The sequence below is a fragment of the Pseudophryne corroboree genome, chromosome 2 (assembly GCF_028390025.1).
Source record: "Pseudophryne corroboree isolate aPseCor3 chromosome 2, aPseCor3.hap2, whole genome shotgun sequence".
Taxonomy (NCBI): Eukaryota; Metazoa; Chordata; class Amphibia; order Anura; family Myobatrachidae; genus Pseudophryne; species Pseudophryne corroboree.
This window is the reverse complement of record NC_086445.1, coordinates 797,007,301-797,031,500: the sequence shown is the minus strand read 5'-3', so window position 1 is coordinate 797,031,500 and position 24,200 is coordinate 797,007,301. Positions and strand designations below refer to the sequence as shown.

Here is a 24,200-nt window from a genome sequence, read left to right as displayed (position 1 = left end):
TATAAAATGTCCAGGTTTTAGAATCTTCATACCGCCTTTTTAGCGCTGTTGTCGAATAAGAAGTTTGTCAGTTGCAGCTCAACTATGAATGTTTTAATTCTGTGGCTTTCGTTAGACTGTGTTCTAAAGATGATTGAGTTCTGGTAATACATTTGCTGCAGTCATTTTATGACTTTTAGACCCAGTCCTCTTCAGTATTCAGTACTCACCTTCTTTGTTTGCGACTGTTATGCATTTAGTCAGTGATGTCTTCCCATGTTCTGTGTATGTTGCCATATCCTTAAAAAAAAAACCTTGAATAAACTTGTCTCAGATACCTCAGCTACGTCTACCCTTGTAGAATATCTGACCGATCTTATACTTCCACATGAACCGTTACACGAACGGTTACTCATCACAATGTCTAATGAATTGGCGCAACAGAACATAAACAACTGAAAGAATGACAACAGATCAAATTGTTTGTCAGTGTTCCACTTTTTGTGTTTTTTAGTTTGTGTTTTTTCCTTGTCCTCATCCTGCAAAAATTGGAAAATAGGCCAGTCATATTGCACGGTACCTCCATCTGGATGATCTACTTGGTGCCCCAACTGCCACCAAATCTGACCCACTATGGGGAGTATTTAAATAAGTAGCTAATGAAAGTGAGCATTGTTCTTTTAAAATAGATAGGAAATGTAAGTAGAAATAAAAAAATATATGTATGAAATACTATAGTAAATAGTTGTACATTCAAAAATTTGGAGCTAATTGTAAGGAAGTGGTATGCAATAAAAAAAATAGATCTTTGTCTATTTAAGCTTCAACAGAAGTTTCGCTTAGAAAAGTGATTCTCTGAATGAATATGTCCAATGTCTATACACGTAGTTGGACAAGATACGGTAGTATACGAGTGTGGCCCCTAGAGTTGTGTGGAGGGATTACTGCCTGGATGACAGGCACTTGTTAGTGCAGTCGTACACTAACCTCACACACAGGCAGATGCTGGTGATCTATCCAACAGTTTACCAACATGCCCAGTAATTATTTGGGTTATGATGCATCAGTCACTTTTGGGTCACATGCTGCTATATTGAACCAATTACTAGATTTTGGTTGCAGCATTGGCATAATCCTGAGGAAAATAAAATAATTGCTTGGTATTATTTGAAATTCAACTTTTGAGTGGGATAATTGTACCTTTTTTATTTTACTCAGCAAAATCAGCTGACCTATATTGTTTTGACAAATTATATTTATCCGTGTAATGTCCCTTTAAGTCAATATTGACAGTGGAGGTAATGTGGTAAAATTTCATTTTGCAACCTGCACAGGTACATTAGACCCTAGTTCTCCGTACACCATGATGTCACCCAGCCAACGTGCAGGGAATTGGCCAGGGTCTCCTCAAGTGTCTGGTCCTTCTCCAGCAGCTCGCATGCCTGGAATGTCACCAGCAAATCCATCTCTTCACTCTCCTGTCCCTGACGTGTCTCACTCCCCACGAGCTGGAACAAGTATGTTGTAGTTCCAATCATGCTCTCATTTAGTGATTCTAGCATATTGCTCTACTAGAGCTTCTTCAGAACTATTGCATATTATTTTATTTTTGGTATTTTTTGTTGCAAAATATTTTTGGTATTTATACTAGCAAATGTAAAAGCATTTATCGGCTCACCCAAAATGTATTCACAGTGACCGGAATTGATCACAGATTGAACAAGTCCAGAAAACATTAATAAAACAAAGCCTATAATAGAACGAGCTTCAGACTTAATTCAGAAAAAAGGTGAATAAAATTAGGTTTCGAATAATAAAAGATCGCTATGAAGTTGCCACCACGCATTTTCACTTAATTTATTTAAATCAACAACTGGAAAATATTTTAATTCTTTCTCTGTGATCAGTACCAATGTGTGGAGTAAACTAAATGCTAGGTGTAGTCTCTTCCATCTTGTCACGTTGAGTATTGACTGAGGACTGTGGTGTCAGCAGCATGTTCTCTACAGCACATGCCACAGGAGTAAGCAGTCTTATTATTCTACATGCATTTTATTTGTTGTAAATTGCAGCCAAGCCATGTAAGTAACAGCAATGAATGAGTGTTATCAGAATTACACATTTTGTTTCATCTTTTTCTCTTTTTAGGCTCTCAGTCAATGCCGACAAATATGCCTCCACCTCGCAAGCTACCTCAGCGTTCTTGGGCTGCCTCCATCCCTACAATCCTCACTCACAGTGCCTTGCACGTTCTCCTGTTACCGTCTCCTACACCTGGGTTAGCACCAGCACTAGCGGGCAGCTACTTGTGTTCTCCTCTTGAAAGGTTTCTTGGCTCTGTTAACATGAGGCGGCATCTTCAAAGGATAATCCAGCAGGAGACTGTACGTACAGAATTTTAATGTAATTTGCACATAAATATATTCAGTTATCCCCCATACACAGACTATAGCAGATTTGAAAATACACCTGAGTTGATTAATTGACGAGTCTTATAGGGCACAGTTTGCCTGGTTGGATGATGACCACCTACGTAGTTGGAGTTTGATTGGACCACCTTTTTCAGTCCACATACGAGTATGATCAACCCCAATCAGATGTTGCTCAGAATCTGCAACTTATTTTTTTTGGCTTATACCTCCTTATGCTAAATGTCCAGTTGGGTCTAAAGTCACCTTATTGACTGTCAAAATAACTGTACCAAGCAATGCCTTTCAATGTTCAATTTGTAGCTTATATTTTATAAAGTTGTGGTAGTGATGCCATAATGTAATTTCTTGTTTGTGTTTATCCATTTAATTGATCATACAGATTTGTTATTGTTTGTTATAGCTGCAGCTCATCAACTCGAATGAACCAGGAGTAATAATGTTCAAGACTGATGTTCTAAAGTGTCGGGTGGCTCTTAACCCCACTACGAATCAGACTCTGCAGCTGAAAGTGACACCTGAGAATGCCGGCCAGTGGAAGCCAGAGGAACTGCAGGTCCTAGAGAAGTTCTTTGAGACCAGGGTATGGGTTCAATGTTTCTATATCACGCAATGATATTAAATGTAATGTATCCCAAACAGAAATTGTCACACACAAGTTATGTGAAAACCTCAAAACGCACATCTAAATATTTAATATACTTTACTGACTCCAACAGCCGTCATCCCGAAACCAACCCACTAGGGAGGCCAAACCCCAAAATGCCGGGATTTGAATCCCGGGATTGGAGCCTCCAATCCCGGGATTAACGGGATTAGCGCAGTTTTACCGGGCAGCGCTGAGCACTATAGCACAGTGCTGCCCGGCTGTCAGCGAGGTACTTACAGCAGCCATGGACACACACATACTGACCGCGCTGGCAGCATTTCAAATATAGCGCCGGCAGCCAGCCAGTCAGGGAAGCGGCAGCAGCCTGATTGGCTGCCGGACTGCCAGTTCTGACTGGCTGGCGGCCAGCGCTACATTTGAAATGCTGCCAGCGCAGTCAGTGTATGTGTGTGTCCATGGCGTCTGCCTGCCTAAGAAGAGTAAGTAATATTTACTTATCACTACCTACATCCACCCTCCCTTACTGCTCCAGACATCCTCCCTCCCTCTCTGCTCCTGACATCCTCCCTGCTCACTACACCCACCTTCCCTTCCTGCTCCTTACATGCTCCCTACACCCACCCTCCTGCTGCTTCCTACACCCACTCTCCCGCTGCTCCCTACACCCACCCTCCCTCACTGCTCCAGAGTCCAGACATCCTCCCTCTCTGCTCCTGACATCCTCCCTGCTCGCTACACCCACCTTCCCTTCCTGCTCCTTATATGCTCCCTACACCCATTTTCCCGCTGCTCCCTACACCCACCCTCCCTTCCTGCTCCTTACATGCTCCCTACACCCACCATCCTGCTGCTTCCTACACCCACTCTCCCGCTGCTCCCTACACCCACCCTCCCTCACTGCTCCAGAGTCCAGACATCCTCCCTCTCTGCTCCTGACATCCTCCCTGCTCGCTACACCCACCCTCCCTTCCTGCTCCTTACATGCTCCCTACACCCACCCACTCTTGCTCCCTACATCCACCTTCCCTTGCTGCCCTCCACATATACTCTCCCTGCTCCCTACACTGATCCCTACTGCAATCCCGGGAATCCCGGGATTGAGCATTTTTCAATCCCGAAACCCGGGATTGAAAATAATGTCCCGGGATTGGCCTCTCTACAACCCACCATAAATCATATCTCTTCTGTAATTAAATTCTACTGTTGGCTTATTATACCTGTATGGGATATATAGGATCCAAATTTGATCATATATGTTGAGCTGTGATATTGTATTTAATTCATACTTAATTGTGTTTGCACTGATTCTATATAAAAAACGGGAAATGCCAGTTTTGGTCTATATGGTCAGTAATACTGTGTGTCCTTTTGTAATGACTGAGTAAAAGTGCAGTAGGCAGTGAAACATTATTTTTCAGGAAACTACAATTTCAATTGTATTTCTTAATCCTTTACTAGAAAGTAATTGAGCTCTGGGGTGTCATTGTTATGTGAATAACTGACCTCAATGGAATCCTCCCATACCAAAAAATTGATATATTACCCTAAACAAAAATCTGTTTATATTCCCTTGCTACTATTCACCGTAGCTCCGCTAACCCCCTTTCATTTAGTATTATCCAAGTTCCTCTTCTCTCAGTCCTGTTGCAGTGAAAGTGTACAGGGTGCCTGTAAACCTGTGCCTCTGCCTGTACTTGAAAATATTGAATGAACACTTAACTTTTCTTTTTTTATTATCCTGTTTAGGTTGCAGGCCCTCCATTCAAAGCAAACACTCTAATAGCTTTCACAAAGCTATTAGGTGCACCAACACACATCCTCAGAGACTGCGTGCACATAATGAAACTAGAGCTGGTAAGAACAGCTGTAATGTGTAGCATGTTTAAATATATAAGAAGCAAACTAATTGTGAAATGTTTTATTGCCACACATTTCCCCAGGGACACATCCGTTGTCTGTATTCAGTTGTGATCAGCACTCTGTTTAAGGTGCTGTGTCAGGAGGCTTAGGCTAGTGGTGCGCAGGTGGACTAGAATACAGCTTGTTTGTAACCAAGCGCATATCTCTGGAGGTTTTACTAGCATAATGGGAATCACTTCCCTATGCTGTAATGCAGCATTCTCCTGCCTCAAGTGCTGTGAAACCAAGCTATCCCTCAACCAACTGCAGTTGTTTGGTCTGTAAAACCATTCCCTTTTTTCTTTTTTTCCCCCCCAACTCCTGTTTGAATAGCCCTTATGTTCTAAATGGCTTTAGTTTTATAGTCTTGTTTTTTCAATGTGTTTTTTTTTTTTTCTGTTTATACCTATGACCATACTAACTATTTTTCCTAAAAGTTCCCAGATCAAACGACGCAGTTGAAATGGAATGTACAGTTTTGCCTAACTATCCCTCCGAGTGCTCCACCAATTGCTCCTCCAGGGACTCCTGCTGTTGTGCTTAAATCTAAAATGCTGTTTTTTGTAAGTATTTTTAATCTGCATTTGTTCTGGGGGAAAAGTAAAATCCATATTAGCAGATTTGGTACTAAAGGTTATTCCGAATAACACATTGCATAAATGACTAGATTGAGTTTATGCAGGGATGAGACACCTTATTCTATAGATATGAATGTGTTTAGTATGAACTGAAACTGACTTTGACTATATTGTATAACCAGTGGTTCCCCAACTGGATGCCATAGGGCAGTTACAAGGGTGCCACAGGTTGGTGGTCCAATACCAAAACAAACTTTTTATGGTTGGTGTGATAGCCAACACCTTTGCTGATAGCAGCCAACACCTGTGCTGATGACAGCCAATCAGAAAATATGTGGACTAATAGGCCCTACACACTGGGTGATAATACTCAAAGATATAAACGATCTTGTTCATTAATGAACGAGATACCGTTCATATCTTTGAGTGTGGAGGCAGCAACGATGACCGATGCGCGGCCCCGTGCTCGTTCATCGCTGGTGCCCCATCGCCTGTGCATGTAGGCCAATATGGATGATCTCGTCCATATTTGCCTGCACTTCTATGGAGCTCGGTGACGGAAGTGAAGAAACTTCACTCCCCTGTCACTGCCCCCAGCCCCCACCCCCCACCGCCGGGTCGCCCGTCGGCCTTATTCGCCGTCGGGCATCTCGGCGGCGGATCGCTCAATGTGTAGGTCCCTTTACAGTAGTGCATTCTGTCCCCCACCACATAATTGAACCAAATTGTGATAGGTGAGCACAATTTAATTTACTTTTGCTACATTACTCTATAAGAGACTTTTGGGTCCACATTAGTCCACAGGATCTACTTTGGGTAATAGGTGGCATCTGAGGAACGGACACCAAACGGTCAAAAGCTTTTGGATTCTCTGGTTGCAACCGGCCAACCCCCTATAACTCCGCCTCCCGGCTCAGGGAATGTTTTTTGTTTGATGTGGCAGGAGCCAGACCACTGTGAAAACTATGTGGCTGTCTCTTTTGCAGCAACAAGGTTTGTTATTTTAGATCAGGGTTGCATAAAAATCTGATTTAAAAAAAAAAAAAACCTGCAAAAAAATTGGATTTATTTGATTGAAATAGTTTTTATGGATTTAAATCAGATTTTTGGGTTTTAAATAGTATTTTTTTAATAAAATTTTTTGTAAACTTTAATTTTTAGATGTTTACACCTTGTTTTAGTAATACATGAGCATGAATTTTTGAAGTGAGAACAGTAACAAAATGAACAGTAATAGAATAAATACACATTAAACAGTTGCATCAAGAAGTACAATTAGGTTCTGATTTTCACTCAATAAGTTGTTTGAGTCTGAGTAAAACATCTACATGTCTTTGTCCACATCCTCACGTTTGTCCTCAACAGAAAAGTCTCTGTATCATGCAACCAGCTTAGCTGCCTTTTCATTTCCCAATCTGTTGCTTGTTTTGGATTGTATAAAACTATATGTTGAAAAAATCCTTTCAATTCCTGCACTTGATGAAACTGCGATGAACATATGCTTCAGAAGATTTACTACAGAAGTGTCTACCTGAAGTTGAGCTGCGTAGGACATCCACCAGGCTAGAGGAGATACTTGGCATAGTGTCCACTTCAAATATGTATGGGGCAAATGGTTTCATGGATGCACGAAGGTTGATGATGACCGGCATAATTTGACGATTATTGACATGAGCACACTCTATAGTATTCTCAATTTCAGCAGGACTAAGCTTTTTTTCCCCTGTACCTAGGATCAGGTAGATTAGCCAGGAAGTGGGCATTTGTGAGTGCAATTTTAGCTTTTGCCTTTGCCACCTTTAATACAATGATGTGGTGTCCAATCTCTTCAAGATCATCTAGCAGCTTCTTCCACACTTGTACAACCTCACTGATTGTGCAGTTGCATATTTGTGCATGATCCAGGGCTACAGCTACAGGTTTCATTCGACCCAAATAATCTTAAAGCACTCCGCTTAATATCAAAGTTATTAACTTTGTTACTAATGTTTTGTGGGATATCATCTTTGTTTTCATCACAAACTATAACAAGAATGGGACAGTTTTTCAGAAAGGACTACAAACATAGTCATAGTATTCTAGTGTATGTCACTTAGTAGTATATGCTTGGTAGAATCTCCTATACACCATCCATTATTCTCCCCAACTGAGCTAAAAAGGAAAAAAAAGACTGCCCCCGCCTACACATCTATCTATTTTGATTTAAATCATGATTAAATAATTTTTTTAATAATTTGATTTAAATCGGGCAACCCTGTTTTATATAGTCTTTATATACGTATTAAACTCATAAAAGAAAGAGTCGCTCCAACAACTCTCCGCTGGGTTGTGACGACGGTTACCTCCGTGTAAACACTGCTGTTTCGGCAGGCGCCAGCTCGATGTGCTAGCAAGTCCATACTGACTATCCCAGGCTACGGGCCGGAGAACGGGGAGAAAGTAAGGCGTCTTTTTCCGGTTACCAGTTTAAGACGCATATAACGCAGCCTTACTGTCTTGGGTACAGGCTACCGGACAGCCGCTGGCGCGGCTGCCACCTCGGGTGCACCAGCGCTAAGCCTCAGGGATCATAGGTTCTGGGGATTAGTAGAGACCGTGATCCCTGAGGTTGATGTCAGCAGTGGGGAGTAAGACGCTCCCTTAGTCATCCCTCCCCCCAGTTCATGACCAGTTTCCTCTGAGTTTCCCACCATGAATTGATATTCCTGCTTCCGTCTGAGACTCTTACACATTACTGTACAGTCTGAGTCGCTGTGCTGCTGTCTTCACTGGTACATCTGTTTCGCTCAGCCGTCTGTTAGCGGCATGACTGAATACGGAAGCAGTGTTTAAGTCTCCCTATATCCCGCTACTACCCTGGCGGTACTGAGTAGTTGAAAAAAGTGCCTGATACAAATGAGCATTTGTGAACATTTACTGCTGTATTATTCGCTGTGTGTCTGAATATGCTAGTTCCCTTGGTATAAGGTAATGCAGTAATGTTTTTACCTACCATACTATATGTATTGTGTAGTTGTGCTCAGTTTGCAAATAAATACTAATGCATTTTATGTGACTGATTGCTAGTGCGGCTGCTGACTTTAAATTTTGTTTCTGTCAGTTTTGCTATCTATTTGATTCATACCCTCAATGTCGGTACAAAGCAGGGTAGGATTTGATTGTACTTCACTTTAAAATCATAGAAAGTGAGGACTGTCACATTGATGCGTAGTTATACACTGAGTGTGTAATTAAATTGTTGCTTTGTGCAAGAAAGGCGAGGGGGAAGAGGCAGCGCCTACATTAATATCATGTTTGTCCTGCAAAGCTGAATTAACTGTTCAAGACCTGGTACAAGATGGGTTATGTGCAAATTGTTATGATTTCCATAAAAGCCTTATTAATAAACAAGCTTCAAGCCAGGCACCTGTTCAAACACAGGAACCTCGTTGGGCATCCTTTGCATAGGCGCTATCCAATTTAGCTGAGCATATGGCATCAGCTACTTTACCAGGTATGGGGTACCCATTTAACCCTTACAAGCGATATTCCCCCTGGTTTATGCCATATCCAGTTCAGGATTTAGTTCAGACCTTTGCTGCCGTTCAGCAAAAACAGGCTGACAGGCCCAAGGATTTGAAATGGAGTAACATCTTCACAATCCACACATTTTTCAGAATCCGAGGACACTTCAGAGGATGTAGCAGGGTCCTCCCAATCTGAATCTGCATCTACAGATGAGGAGTATCTTACCTCGGTAGATATTCCTGAGTTAATTCATGCAGTTAAAGCCATTCTGTCTTTAGAGGAGGCAGTAGAGCCTGTGTTAAAATGTAAGACTTCTGTGTTTAAACGTCAAAAAACTGTTAAAGCAGAATTTCCTAATCAACTGACGGAAATAATGCAAGGCATGGGCTACTCCCAGTAAGAAATTTAAGATTCCTAGGAAATTGTGTTATTATTATCCTCTTCTTGCTGTGGAATGTTTAAAAAGGGAAGTTCCTCCCAAAGTAGATGCACACGTACTAATGCGCAAATCTACACTACCTCTGCCTTCAACATCATTAAATGATGCAACAGACAGAAAGATTGATGGTTTTCTTAAAACTGTTTTCTCCATGACAGCTTCAGTGACTAGTCCAGCTTTGGCCACAGCTTGGGTGGCTAAAGCAGTGGCAGGCTGGGCAGAAGCATCGGAAGATGAGCTTTCCATGGCAAAGAAAGAACAGTTATCCCATATTGCAGATATAAAGCAGGAAGCTGCTTTTATGGAAGAAGCAGCTCTGGATGTAGGGTATAGTAGCTTCTCAAGCATCAGTAAGCAGCTCTACTTTCATGGAAGGCTGACTCGGAATCCAAGAAGATATTTGAATCTTTGCCTTTTATTGGAAATGTTCTGTTCGGTACAGAATTAGACAACGTTCTTGTGTCTGAAGCAGTCTCCATAAAAGTGAAGTTTCCTTTGACATATAAAGCTAAACCCAGGTTTCTGGCTTTCCAGTCATTTCGGACCCAAAGTAAAGCAATGGGAAAGGTTTACAGCAATCAGTCTCAATCAGATAAATCTGGTAAGACTAAGACCAGACAGGCTTGAGCAGCCAGACTCCCGGTTTCTAAACAAGAAAATAAGCCGTCGGCCTGATGGCACGGGCCTCCACCTGCTGGATCCCAGGGTGGGAGGCCGACTTCTGCTATTTGCACAGGTTTGGCAGCAGTCCACCACAGATACCTGGGTGCAAGAAGCGGTGTCTCATGGACATCTTCCTTCAAGAAAAGCCCCCCTAAAAAATTCTTCTGTACCAGTCCATCTCCGGTGAAAACGAAGGCCAGGGCCCTACAAGAGGCAGTTCAGAAGTTGCTACAATCAGGAGTGATAGTATCAGTTCCTTTAGCTCAGCGGGGACAAGGTTTCTTCGGGAAGCCAATACAGATTCACTCAGACAATGGTAAGCCGCACATTAAGGTGAGCAGAACTTCATCATCCAGCCGTGTCAGCAATAATTCATACCAGGAGTCCTAAATTGGGAAGTGGACTTTCTCAGCCGGCACAACATTCATGCAAGTGAATGGGCCTTACACCCAGAAGTTTTTCAGATTCCGGTGAACAAGTGGGGACTGCCAGAAGTGGACCTCATGGCCTCTCGTCAGAACAACAAAATACCTGCATATAGGTCAAGAACAAAAGATCCCGAAGCAATCTTCGTGGCTGCCCTGTCAGTGAAATGGAAGTTTCTTCTGGCATATGTTTTTCCACCAATCTCCCTGTTGCCCATTGTGATTCGAAAATTCAAACAGGAAATGAGCGACATGATACTAATAGCTCTGGCGTGGCCCAGACAAAATTGGTACACAGATCTGTAGAAACTGTCCGTGGATACTCTGTTCCTTCTGCCTCAGCTTCCAAATCTACTGATCCCAGGGTCCCTGTCTCTACGAACACCTGGATCGACTATCTTTGATGGCGTGGTTCTTGAAACATTCATCTTAAAGGCAAAAGGTTTTTCTCAAGAGATAATTTAATCTATGCTTAAAGCAAGGAAACCATCCTCGGCTCGCATCTCTTACCAGATATGGCATGCGTATTTTCAGTGCGCTGCCAGAAAATATGACCCAAGGTCTTTAAGAGTTTCAAGAATTCTAGCATTCCTTCAAGCAGGAATGAACAAAGGTCTCAGCTTAGCTTGCTTGAAGGTACAAGTGTCAGAATTAACTGTATGGTTCCAAAAGAAAATTGATAACCTACAGGATGGTCACACTTTTTTCCAAAGAATGCTCCACATTCAACCTCCTTTTGTTCCCCCTACAGCCCCTTGGGATCTAGAATTAGTTCTCGGGGTGCCCCAAGTTGCCCCATTTGAAACACTGAATCGTGTGGATCTCAAATGGTTGACAGCTAAAGTTCTTTTACTTCTGGCAATTGCTTCAGCTAGAAGAGTATCAGATTTAGGGGCGCTGTCGTGTCGCCCCCCCCATTTCTGATATTCCATTTAGACAGAGCAGTTCTCCAAACTAAATTTGATATTGTCCAAAGGTGGTCTCTAAGTTTCACCTTTATTATTATTATTGTATATTGCGCCACATGGGTTCCGCAGCGCTAATTGCAGAGTACATATGCACATAATCAACTAAACATAAGTACATCAGTAGACGACACTGAGATAAGTATGAAGGTGGCCGAAAACGGTAGTATTTGGGCAGTTGAGGATTATTAAAGTAAGAAAAGGATAAGCACATGAGGGAAGAGGGCCCTACTCGTGAGAGCTTACATTCTAAAGGGTAGGGGCAGACGGGTGACACAGATGGGGTAGACCGAACATGGGACAGAGGATTAGGATGAGATTTGGCTGGGTTTGGTAAAGAAGTGGGTTTTAAGAGCCCGTTTGAAGTTCTATAGAGAGGTGGAGAGTCTGAGGGGGAGAGGTAGGGAATTCCAAAGTAAGGGAGCAGCACGTGAAAAATCTTGGAGATAGGAGTGGGAGGAAGTAATTAGAAGACAGGAGAGTCGGCATGCATTAGCAGAGCGAAGAGGACGAGTGGGAGAGTAAAGGGAGATGAGGTCAGAGATGTAAATGGGAGTGGAGTGGGTGAGTGCTTTATAAGTGAATTGGAGAAGTTTGAATTGGATTCTGAAAGGGAAGGGAAGCTAATGAAGGGCTTGTAGTAGAGGGGAGGTGGACGTAGTGCGTTTGGTGAGAAAGATGAGCTGGGCTGCAGCATTGAGGATAGATTGGAGTGGAGAGAGGTAATTGTCAGGGAGGCCAGTCAGGAGGAGATTACAGTAATCTGGTCTGGAAATGATCAGTGAGTGGATAATGGCCTTGGTAGCATCCTGGGTGAGAGAGGTTCTGATCCTGGAAATATTTTTGAGATGAAAATGACAGGCTTGTGAGAGGTGCTGAATGTGTGGTTTGAAGGAGAGGGAGGAATCGGGGATTACGCCAAGACAGCATAGAGGAGATAGTCGTGCCATCAATGGATAATGAGTTGTGGGAGGTGAGGTTGTGCGGGAGGGTGAGAAGATGATCAACTCAGTCTTGGACATGTTGAGTTTAAGAAAGTGTTGGGACATTCTGGAAGATATAGTAGAGAGACAGTTGAAGGTACGACTGAGGAGAGCCGCAGGGAGATCAGGGCAGGAAAGGTAGATTTGAGTGTCAGCAGCATAGAGGTGATATTAGAACGAATGAGTTCACCTAAAAAGGACCAAGAACAGAACCTTGGAGGACACCAACAACAGTTAGTGGAAGTGAGGGAGGAGGTAGCGTCATGAGAGGAGACAGAAAAGGAATGATCAGAGAGGTAGGAGGACAGCCGGGAGAGGGCAGTATCACGCAGACCAATAGAGTGAAGGATTTGCAGAAGGAGAGGGTGGTCCACAGTGTCAAAAGCAGCAGAGAGGTCAAGAAGAATAAGCAGAGAGTAGTGGCCCTTAGATTTGGCTGCATGGAGGTCATTGCAGACTTTTGTGAGGGCAGTTGGAGTGGAGAGAACAGAAACCAGACTGGAATGGGTCAAGCAGTGAGTTGGAGGAAAGAGAGGCAGTGAGGCGGTTATAGACAATACACTTAAGGAGTTTGAAGGCAAAAGGGAGAAGAGGGATGGGGCGATAGTTGTAGAGGGTGTTTGGATCAAGGGTAGGTTTTTTAAGAATAGGGGAGACAACAGCATGCTTAAAGGCGCAGGGGACAGTGCCTGATGAGAGGGTGAGATTGAGAAGGTGGGCAAGATGGGAACAGGCAGAAGGAGAGAGGAGGTGGGGGGGGGGGGGGGAGCGGAACGGATGAGGGCCATGACTTCCTCACCAGATACATGGGAGAAAGATGTCAATGTTGGTGAGAGGGAAGGGGAGGTGGTGGCAAGGGATGGGCGGTGGCCAGTTGCTGGTCTGGTGGGATGTGATGTCCTGCCGTATGGAGTCAATCTTGGATGTAAAATAAGTGGCAAAGTCATGGTCAGACAATGAGGATGGGAGAGGAGGTGGTGGTGGGCAGAGGAGGGAGTTGACAGTTGCAAAGAGGCACTGGGGGTTGGAAGACTGGGTAGAGATGAGAACTTTGAAGTATGATTGTTTAGCGACAGGGCAGCACTGAACGATGAGAGCATAAATTTCTTTGTTCTATACGAATTTCACAAGAGGGGGAAGGCCTGCCAATAAGCAAACACTGGCTAGATGTCTTTGGATGACTATCTCAGAAGCATACTCTCAAGCTGATCTCCCTATCCCGGATAATGTCTCTGCCCACTCTACTCGTTCGGTAGGTCCTTCATGAGCAGCCCACCGTGGCACCTCAACTGAGCAACTCTGTAAGGCAGCCACATGGTCATCAATTAACACATTTCATTAGACATTATGCCTTTGATACCTTTGACTCTCAGGATGCTGCATTTGGGCGAAGGATTCTCCTGTTCAAGCAGGAGCGTCCCCTCCCTTAGTTGCTGCTTTGGGACATCCCAAGTTAGATCCTGTAGACTACTGTGGACCCTGAAGGAGAAATCAGGAGTTATGGTAGACTTATCATCGATAACTGTTTCTCTGAAGTCCACAGTATCCACAGGGAACCCACCCTGATGCACCTGATTTGAGAATCTTTAACCTCTTCTTCCTTCTGGCATGGAAGTGTATGTTCTTTTCGCCTGAATAGGTCTCCCTCTCAATATATCTACTCCTACCTTGAGCTTTGGATCCAACTGAATTCCCTGAGCCGGGAGGCGGGGTTATAGGTGGCTGGCATGTTGCATCCTGGGAGTCCAAAAGCTTTTGACCATTTGGTGCTCGTTCCTTAGACGCCACCTATTACCCAAGGTAGATACTGTGGATTTTTTTTGCTCTAAGAGACTTTTGGCCTAGAGGTGCCATGATAACAAAATGCTTATTTATTTATTTTATTTACAGTTTCTTATATAGCACAGCATATTCTGTTGCACTTTACAATTGGAAACAACAGTGATGAGACAAACTGGGTAATAACAGACAGACAAAGCGGTAGGAAAGCCCTGCTCGCAAGCTTACAATTTATAGGGAAATAGTGCCTATCCTTGTGTATCTTTCCTATCTATAGCATAGTGGTCCCACCAGATTGATTGCAAAGGCAGTCCTGATAGGATTGTATTTAGGTATGAATGCTTCTGTAGGTTATGTGGGCGGTTCAGGAATTTGATAGGCTTCTCTGAAGAGGTGAGATTTCAGGGAACGCTTAAAAGTTTGGAGGCTAGAGTGCCACAAAAGTTTGGGAACCACTGGTGTAACCAATTTCTATTACCATTCAATTAACAGAAATAATAGCGACAAAATATGTGAAATTGTCAAATATGTTTACAAACTCAAGTAACCAGTAACGCATGATTCAGCACTCTTTCTGGGGAAAATATTTTTGATTTGTAATATCATATTCCTTTTTTTTGTTCATAGCTTCAGCTAACCCATAAGACTTTAGTCCCACCAGAGCCAGTTAGTATTATTGTGCCCATCATCTATGACATGGCATCAGGCACAACCCAGCAGGCAGACATTCCTCGCCAGCAGAACTCCTCGGTTGCTGCTCCACTCATGGTCAGCAACATTCTAAAGAGGTTCGCAGAGATGAATCCACCACGTCCAGGTAAGCCATTATCAGTAACAAGGGGTTCATCCCCATTTATGTCACAAATATTCAGAACAATAAAAGGCTCACAGGGCTTATTGAGTCTATGGCTGGGATTCAGTTAACCGCGATAGATTTCCGCAGGCAAATGAATGCCCTGGGGCTATTCAATTAGTCCTCAAGCCAGGAGGTATTTGGGATTTTTTTCACCTGCCTCAGCGAGGTGAAAAAGAATCCCAGATAGCTAATAGGTTAACGGTTGCTGCTACCCTGTTAACCAGCAAATCCAAGAACTTTTCATGGATTCCGCCTGTTAACGACTGTTAACATGCTGCTTTAACGTGCGTAAACAAGGCTATCGGGTGAAAAAGGGAAAGCAGTTGAATAGCCCCAGGCGTTAAAGCCCGAGGCTACCTCCCTTTTTCACCCGCAGTAATTTACAGCAGGTAATTGATTCCCGGCCAAGGTCTATATTTCTTACATAAACAGTAAATAAATCATTTGCTGTATAATGCCATAAGCTAAGTCTGCCGGTTTTCTAAGGGGAAGATTTTTATATAATGAGTGATGGCTGCATAAATATTCTTTATAATCTGATCAAGTAATGCCTAATTTCTCTAACGTCCTAGTGGATGCTGGGGACTCCGAAAGGACCATGGGGAATAGCGGCTCCGCAGGAGACTGGGCACAAAAGTAAAAGCTTTAGGACTACCTGGTGTGCACTGGCTCCTCCCCCTATGACCCCCCTCCAAGCCTCAGTTAGATTTTTGTGCCCGAACGAGAAGGGTGCAATCTAGGTGGCTCTCCTGAGCTGCTTAGAGTAAAAGTTTAAAGTAGGTTTTTTATTTTCAGTGAGACCTGCTGGCAACAGGCTCACTGCACCGAGGGACTAAGGGGAGAAGAAGCGAACTCACCTGCGTGCAGAGTGGATTGGGCTTCTTAGGCTACTGGACATTAGCTCCAGAGGGACGATCACAGGCCCAGCCATGGATGGGTCCCAGAGCCGCGCCGCCGGCCCCCTTACAGAGCCAGAAGACTGAAGAGGTCCGGAAAATCGGCGGCAGAAGACGTCCTGTCTTCAATAAGGTAGCGCACAGCACCGCAGCTGTGCGCCATTGCTCTCAGCACACTTCACACTCCGGTCACTGAGGGTGCAGGGCGCTGGGGGGGGGCGCCCTGAGACGCAATAAAAATACCTTTTTTGGCAAAAAATACATCACATATAGCTCCTGGGCTATATGGATGCATTTAACCCCTGCCAATTTTTCCTTAAAAAAGCGGGAGAAAGGCCGCCGAGAAGGGGGCGGAGCCTATCTCCTCAGTACACTGGCGCCATTTTTTCCTCACAGCTCCGTTGGAGGAAGGCTCCCTGACTCTCCCCTGCAGTCCTGCACTACAGAAACAGGGTAAAACAAGAGAGGGGGGGCACTAATTTGGCAGATAAATATATACAGCAGCTATATCAGGGAAAAACACTTATATAAGGTTATCCCTATATATATATAGCGCTCTGGTGTGTGCTGGCAAACTCTCCCTCTGTCTCCCCAAAGGGCTAGTGGGGTCCTGTCCTCTATCAGAGCATTCCCTGTGTGTGTGCTGTGTGTCGGTACGTTGTGTCGACATGTATGAGGAGGAAAATGGTGTGGAGGCGGAGCAATTGCCTGTGTTAGTGATGTCACCCCCTAGGGAGTCGACACCTGACTGGATGGTCTTATGGAAAGAATTACGTGATAGTGTCAGCACTTTACAAAAGACTGTTGACGACATGAGACAGCCGGCAAATCAGTTAATACCTGTACAGGCGTCTCAAACACCGTCAGGGGCTATAAAACGCCCGTTACCTCAGGTCGATACGGACACTGACTCCAGTGTCGACGGTGAGGAAACAAACGTATTTTCCAGTAGGGCCACACGTTACATGATCACGGCAATGAAGGAGGTTTTGAACATTTCTGATACTACAAGTACCACAAAAAAGGGTATTATGTGGGGTGTGAAAAAACTACCCGTAGTTTTTCCTGAATCAGATGAATTAAATGAGGTGTGTGATGAAGCGTGGGTTTCCCCCGATAAAAAACTGCTAATTTCTAAAAAATTATTGGCATTATACCCTTTCCCGCCAGAGGTTAGGGCACGTTGGGAAACACCCCCTAGGGTAGATAAGGCGCTCACACGCTTACCAAAACAAGTGGCGTTACCGTCTCCTGATACGGCCGCCCTCAAGGAACCAGCTGATAGGAAGCTGGAAAATATCCTAAAAAGTATATACACACATACTGGTATTATACTGCGACCAGCAATCGCCTCAGCCTGGATGTGCAGTGCTGGGGTGGCTTGGTCGGATTCCCTGACTGAAAATATTGATACCCTGGACAGGGACAATATATTATTGACTATAGAGCATTTAAAGGATGCATTTCTATATATGCGTGATGCACAGAGAGATATTTGCACTCTGGCATCAAGAGTAAGTGCGATGTCCATTTCTGCCAGAAGAGGGTTATGGACGCGACAGTGGTCAGGTGATGCGGATTCCAAACGGCATATGGAAGTATTGCCGTATAAAGGGGAGGAGTTATTTGGGGTCGGTCTATCGGACCTGGTGGCCACGGCAACGGCTGGGAAATCCACCTTTTTACCCCAGGTCACCTCTCAGCAGAAAAAGATACCGTCTTTTCAGGCTCAGTCCTTTCGTCCCCATAAGGGCAAGCGGGCAAAAGGCCACTCATATCTGCCCCGGGGCAGAGGAAGGGGAAAAAGACTGCAGCAGACAGCCTCTTCCCACGAACAGAAGCCCTCCCCCGCTTCTGCCAAGTCCTCAGCATGACGCTGGGGCCTTACAAGCGGACTCAGGCACGGTGGGGGCCCGTCTCAAGAATTTCAGCGCGCAGTGGGCTCACTCGCAAGTGGACCCCTGGATCCTGCAGGTAGTATCTCAGGGGTACAAATTGGAATTCGAGACGTCTCCCCCTCGCCGGTTCCTGAAGTTTGCTTTACCAACGTCTCCCCCCGACAGGGAGGCTGTATTGGAAGCCATTCACAAGCTGTATTCCCAGCAGGTGATAATCAAGGTACCCCTCCTACAACAGGGAAAGGGGTATTATTCCACGCTGTTTGTGGTACCGAAGCCGGACGGCTCGGTGAGACCCATTTTAAATCTGAAATCCTTGAACACTTACATAAAAAGGTTCAAGTTCAAGATGGAGTCACTCAGAGCAGTGATAGCGAACCTGGAAGAAGGGGACTATATGGTGTCTCTGGACATCAAGGATGCTTACCTCCATGTCCCAATTTGCCCTTCTCACCAAGGGTACCTCAGGTTTGTGGTACAGAACTGTCACTATCAGTTTCAGACGCTGCCGTTTGGATTGTCCACGGCACCCCGGGTCTTTACCAAGGTAATGGCCGAAATGATGATTCTTCTTCGAAGAAAAGGCGTCTTAATTATCCCTTACTTGGACGATCTCCTGATAAGGGCAAGGTCCAGAGAACAGTTAGAGGTCGGAGCAGCACTATCTCAAGTAGTACTACGACAGCACGGATGGATTCTAAATATTCCAAAATCGCAGCTGATTCCGACGACACGTCTGCTGTTCCTAGGGATGAAACTGGACACAGTACAGAAAAAGGTGTTTCTTCCGGAGGAGAAAGCCAGGGCGTTATCCGACCTAGTCAGGAACCTCCTAAGACCAGGCCAAGTGTCAGTGCATCAATGCACAAGGGTCCTGGGAAAGATGGTGGCTTCTTACGAAGCGATTCCATTCGGCAGATTCCACGCAAGAACTTTTCAGTGGGATCTGTTGGACAAATGGTCCGGATCGCATCTTCAAATGCATCAGCGGATAACCCTGTCTCCAAGGACAAGGGTGTCTCTCCTGTGGTGGTTACAGAGTGCTCATCTCCTAGAGGGCCGCAGATTCGGCATTCAGGATTGGGTCCTGGTGACCACGGATGCCAGCCTGAGAGGCTGGGGAGCAGTCACACAGGGAAAAAATTTCCAGGGCTTGTGGTCAAGCATGGAAACGTCACTTCACATAAATATCCTGGAACTAAGGGCCATTTACAATGCCCTAAGTCAGGCAAGGCCTCTGCTTCAGGGTCAGCCGGTGTTGATCCAGTCGGACAACATCACGGCAGTCGCCCACGTAAACAGACAGGGCGGCACAAGAAGCAGGAGGGCAATGACGGAAGTTGCAAGGATTCTTCGCTGGGCGGAAAATCATGTGAAAGCACTGTCAGCAGTGTTCATTCCGGGAGTGGACAACTGGGAAGCAGACTTCGTCAGCAGACACGATCTTCACCCGGGGGAGTGGGGACTTCACCCAGAAGTCTTCCACATGATTGTGAACCGTTGGGAAAAACCAAAGGTGGACATGATGGTGTCCCGCCTCAACAAAAAACTGGACAGATATTGCGCCAGGTCAAGGGACCCTCAGGCAATAGCTGTGGACGCTCTGGTAACACCGTGGGTGTACCAGTCAGTATATGTGTTCCCTCCTCGGCCTCTCATACCCAAGGTACTGAGAATCATAAGAAGGAGAGGTGTAAAGACTATACTCGTGGCTCCGGATTGGCCAACAAGGACTTGGTACCCGGAAATTCAAGAGATGCTCACGGAAGACCCGTGGCCTCTACCTCTAAGAAAGGACCTGCTCCAGCAGGGACCATGTCTGTTCCAAGACTTACCGCGGCTGCGTTTGACGGCATGGCGGTTGAACGCCGGATTCTGAAGGAAAAAGGCATTCCAGATGAAGTCATCCCTACCCTGATAAAAGCCAGGAAGGATGTAACTGTGCAACATTATCACCGTATTTGGCGTAAATATGTTGCGTGGTGTGAGGCAATGGAAGGCCCCTACAGAGGAATTTCAAGTGGGTCGATAACTGCAATTCCTGCAAACAGGACTGTCTATGGGCCTCAAATTAGGGTCCATTAAGGTTCAAATTTCGGCCCTGTCAATATTCTTCCAAAAAGAACTAGCTTCAGTTCCTGAAGTTCAGACGTTTGTCAAAGGGGGTACTGCATATACAGCCTCCTTTTGTGCCTCCAGTGGCACCTTGGGATCTCAATGTAGTTTTGGGATTCCTAAAATCACATTGGTTTGAACCACTCACCACTGTGGACTTAAAATATCTCACATGGAAAGTGGTAATGCTGTTGGCCCTGGCTTCAGCCAGGCGTGTATCAGAATTGGCGGCTTTATCCTATAAAAGCCCTTACCTAATTTTTCATACGGACAGGGCAGAATTGAGGACTCGTCCTCAATTTCTCCCGAAGGTGGTTTCAGCATTTCACTTAAACCAGCCTATTGTGGTGCCTGCGGCTACTAGGGACTTGGAGGATTCCAAGTTGCTGGACGTAGTCAGGGCCCTGAAAATATATGTTTCCAGGACGGCTGGAGTCAGAAAATCTGACTCGCTGTTTATCCTGTATGCACCCAACAAGCTGGGTGCTCCTGCTTCTAAGCAGACGATTGCTCGTTGGATTTGTAGTACAATTCAGCTTGCACATTCTGTGGCAGGCCTGCCACAGCCAAAATCTGTAAAAGCCCATTCCACAAGGAAGGTGGGCTCATCTTGGGCGGCTGCCCGAGGGGTCTCGGCTTTACAACTTTGCCGAGCAGCTACTTGGTCAGGGGCAAATACGTTTGCAAAATTCTACAAATTTGATACCCTGGCTGAGGAGGACCTGGAGTTCTCTCATTCGGTGCTGCAGAGTCATCCGCACTCTCCCGCCCGTTTGGGAGCTTTGGTATAATCCCCATGGTCCTTTCGGAGTCCCCAGCATCCACTAGGACGTTAGAGAAAATAAGAATTTACTTACCGATAATTCTATTTCTCATAGTCCGTAGTGGATGCTGGGCGCCCATCCCAAGTGCGGATTGTCTGCAATACTTGTACATAGTTATTGTTACAAAAATCGAGTTATTATTGTTGTGAGCCATCTTTTCAGAGGCTCCTCTGTTATCATGCTGTTAACTGGGTTCAAATCACAAGTTGTACGGTGTGATTGGTGTGGCTGGTATGAGTCTTACCCGGGATTCAAAATCCTTCCTTATTGTGTACGCTCGTCCGGGCACAGTATCCTAACTGAGGCTTGGAGGGGGGTCATAGGGGGAGGAGCCAGTGCACACCAGGTAGTCCTAAAGCTTTTACTTTTGTGCCCAGTCTCCTGCGGAGCCGCTATTCCCCATGGTCCTTTCGGAGTCCCCAGCATCCACTACGGACTATGAGAAATAGAATTATCGGTAAGTAAATTCTTATTTTATCAGCCAAATAATGGGACATCCTTCTGGATTTTGTACTATCTAGTTCATAGAGTTAAGCGTGTAAGTTGCCATAGGCAGAAATTTGGATACTGTATAAATAGTCATCCACTAATAGCATACTTGATTTAAAATGTATTCTTCAAAATAATGTAATTATCCTGTACATATATACTGCTTACCTTCAAATGAAACTCAATCTCCTAGAGCCCACGCTGCTGACTGTAAAATGGTTTATCAAATGTAATTCGTTTTTTATTGGCACAATGCCACAATGGGGAGGCTGCTATTTTCACACTTGAATTTATATTCCTTTTTAACTGAAGTACAATTTGTGCTTCCGTGATGTCACATATTCTTAGAAAACTCATATTTTCATGTATATTGGTTGATCCCAGAAATTGTCTGCTTCTAATATGTGTAGGTGATATGTGCACTAAAAATGTTATATTTTAGTCAGATTGTTTATAATGAAGTGTTTTTATAGTATTTTTTTTTTTCCTTTCACAGGAGACTGTACAATATTTGCTGCAGTGCGTGATCTAATGGCTAATCTTACACTGCCACCTGGTGGTCGACCTTGAACACTATTTTGCGAACCGCATGGATTATTTTCAGTTTTTGCTCAGATAAAGATATAAATTGGACATGGGACAATTTGCCATTTTGATATTTTTGTCTGTAAGAACAATGACACACAAACTGGCAGATATTTTTCAAAGATGCACTTCTTTCACCAGAAATTATATATAATTGATTTTAAAAAAAACAAAGAAAAAAAAAAAAGATATTTGTATAGTGCTGTTGTATAGTGTGTTTTGCTACAACTCATTTCAAGCTATGATGGAGAATCCAAAAAAATCTGCTTGCCAGGAACAGGTTTTGTATTCTGTTTTATACCGAATGAAATCTGAAAATGCCAAACTCTGTTTATTGTTTCTGTAAATGTGTTTTCCCTGGTGTACCAGATTTTTTTTTTTCTAAAGAATGATTTGTCATTTTGAATACTGTAAAACTGTGACAGACTTTATAATGAAACTGTATTTTAATATGACTGCTTAAAGTCCTAATACAAAAATGTTGTGGGCATGTTGAGAACATGTCTCCAGGAAAGCAATATTTAATAAATTAGATGAAAAACCAGGTTTGTACATGCGGTGGAACATGGAACTGCTTAAATATAACTTTGCCAAACAAGGAAAGCTGGAAGGTTATTCCCTCATCAATAACACAAAGATTTATGGAAAAAAAAGGTTTGGGGTTTTTTTTTTAGTTTTTTTTTTTTTTTATGGAGGAAATAGCCCAGCAATTTACAGTAGAATAGAACAGAACAGTGGTTGTGTTTAAAAAGTAACCTCCATTTTTGTACATTTTTTGTTAATGTAGGTTAAATCTGCAAAACTGACTTTATCTTTCTGTCAAATCGTGTATATAGTACTTACTATGGTGGGCTGGCAGCCCCATTTGCTGTGTCATTTGATTTGAACATACAGGTAGGTCCTAATACATCTTTGCTGCAGTCGCACCAAACATCATCTCTTGGCACGCCAGGTCCCATGAGACTCTGAGTTCGGTTTTGTCCAAGTTGAGCTTAACGGAGCGCTCAGACATCCAGGAGGAGATGGCTGAGAGGCAGCTGGATACCTGAGAGAATACAGAGGGAGAGGAGAGGTATAGTTGCATATCATCCGCATAGAGGTGGTATTGGAGGCCGAAGGAGCTTATGAGCGCACCCAGGGAAGAGGCGTACAGGTGAAACTCAGAAAATTAGAATATCGTGCAAAAGTTCATTAATTTCAGTAATTCAACTTAAAAGGAGAAACTAATATATTAAATAGACTCATTACATGCAAAGTGAGATATATTAAGCCTTTATTTGTTATAATTTTGATGATTGTCTTACAGCTTAAGAAAACCCCAAATCCAAAATGTCAGAAAATTAGAATATTACATAAATTCAATAAAAAAGGTTTTTAAATACAGAAATGTCAGCCCTCTGAAAAGTATAATCATGCATATGTACTCAGTACTTGGTTTGGACCCCTTTTGCATGAATTACTGCCTCAGTGCGGCGTGGCATGGATTCTATCAACCTGTGGCACTGCTGAGGTGTTATAGAAGACCAGGATGCTTCAATAGCGGCCTTCAGCTCTTTTGCATTGTTCGGTCTCATGTCTCTCATCTTTCTCCTGGCAATGCCCCATAGATTCTGCTTGACAAAAGGAATACAACATTTGAAGCCCATGTCCACTTCCGTCTGTGTGTGCGGTGGCTCTTTATGCACGAACTCCAGCCTCAGTCCACTCCTTGTGAAGCTCCCCCACACTTTTTTTGATTGGCCTTTTCCTGACAAGAAAAAAAGAACTGGTCTGTTGCTCAGTGGTCCAAAGTCCTCTCTTCTGATGAGAGCAAGTTTTGCATCTCATTTGAAAACCAGGGTCCCAGAGTATGGAGGAAGAATAGAGAGGCACACAATTGAAGATGCTTGAAGTCCAGTGTGAAGTTTCCACAGTCTGCGTTGATTTGGGGAAGTCATGTCATCTGCTGGTGTTGGTCCACTGTGCTTTATTAAATCCAGAGTCAACGCAGCCGTCTACCATTACATTTTAGAGCACTTCATGCTTCCTTCAGCAGATAAGCTTTATGGAGATGCTGACTTCATTTTCCAGCAGGACTGGTCACCTGCCAAAAGTGCCAAAACCTGGTTCAATGACTGTGGGATTACTGTGCTGGATTGGGCAGCAAACTCGCCTGACCTGAACCCCATAGAGAATATATGGGGCATTGCCAAGAGAAAGATGAGAGACATGAGAATGAACAATGCAGAATAGCTGAAGGCCACTATTAAAGCATCCTGGTCTTCCATAACACCTCAGCAGG

The 24,200-nt window shown here is 44.2% G+C and overlaps 1 protein-coding gene across 2 annotated transcripts in view; it reads left to right on the top strand.

Moving 5' to 3' along the window:
* The window catches only part of MED14 (mediator complex subunit 14), a 150,167-nt gene extending 127,706 nt beyond the window's left edge, over positions 1-22,461 (top strand). The window contains exons 25-31 of one of the 2 annotated variants that reach the window (XM_063955590.1): positions 1,314-1,496; positions 2,128-2,363; positions 2,812-2,991; positions 4,765-4,872; positions 5,355-5,480; positions 14,884-15,073; positions 21,831-22,461. In XM_063955590.1, the coding sequence (XP_063811660.1) occupies positions 1,314-1,496; positions 2,128-2,363; positions 2,812-2,991; positions 4,765-4,872; positions 5,355-5,480; positions 14,884-15,073; positions 21,831-21,904 (1,097 nt within the window). In that variant the 3' untranslated portion in view covers positions 21,905-22,461. The remainder of the gene's footprint in view (positions 1-1,313; positions 1,497-2,127; positions 2,364-2,811; positions 2,992-4,764; positions 4,873-5,354; positions 5,481-14,883; positions 15,074-21,830) is intronic. The other variant, XM_063955591.1, reaches the window with a different exon arrangement.
* The last annotated feature ends 1,739 nt before the right edge of the window (positions 22,462-24,200 follow it).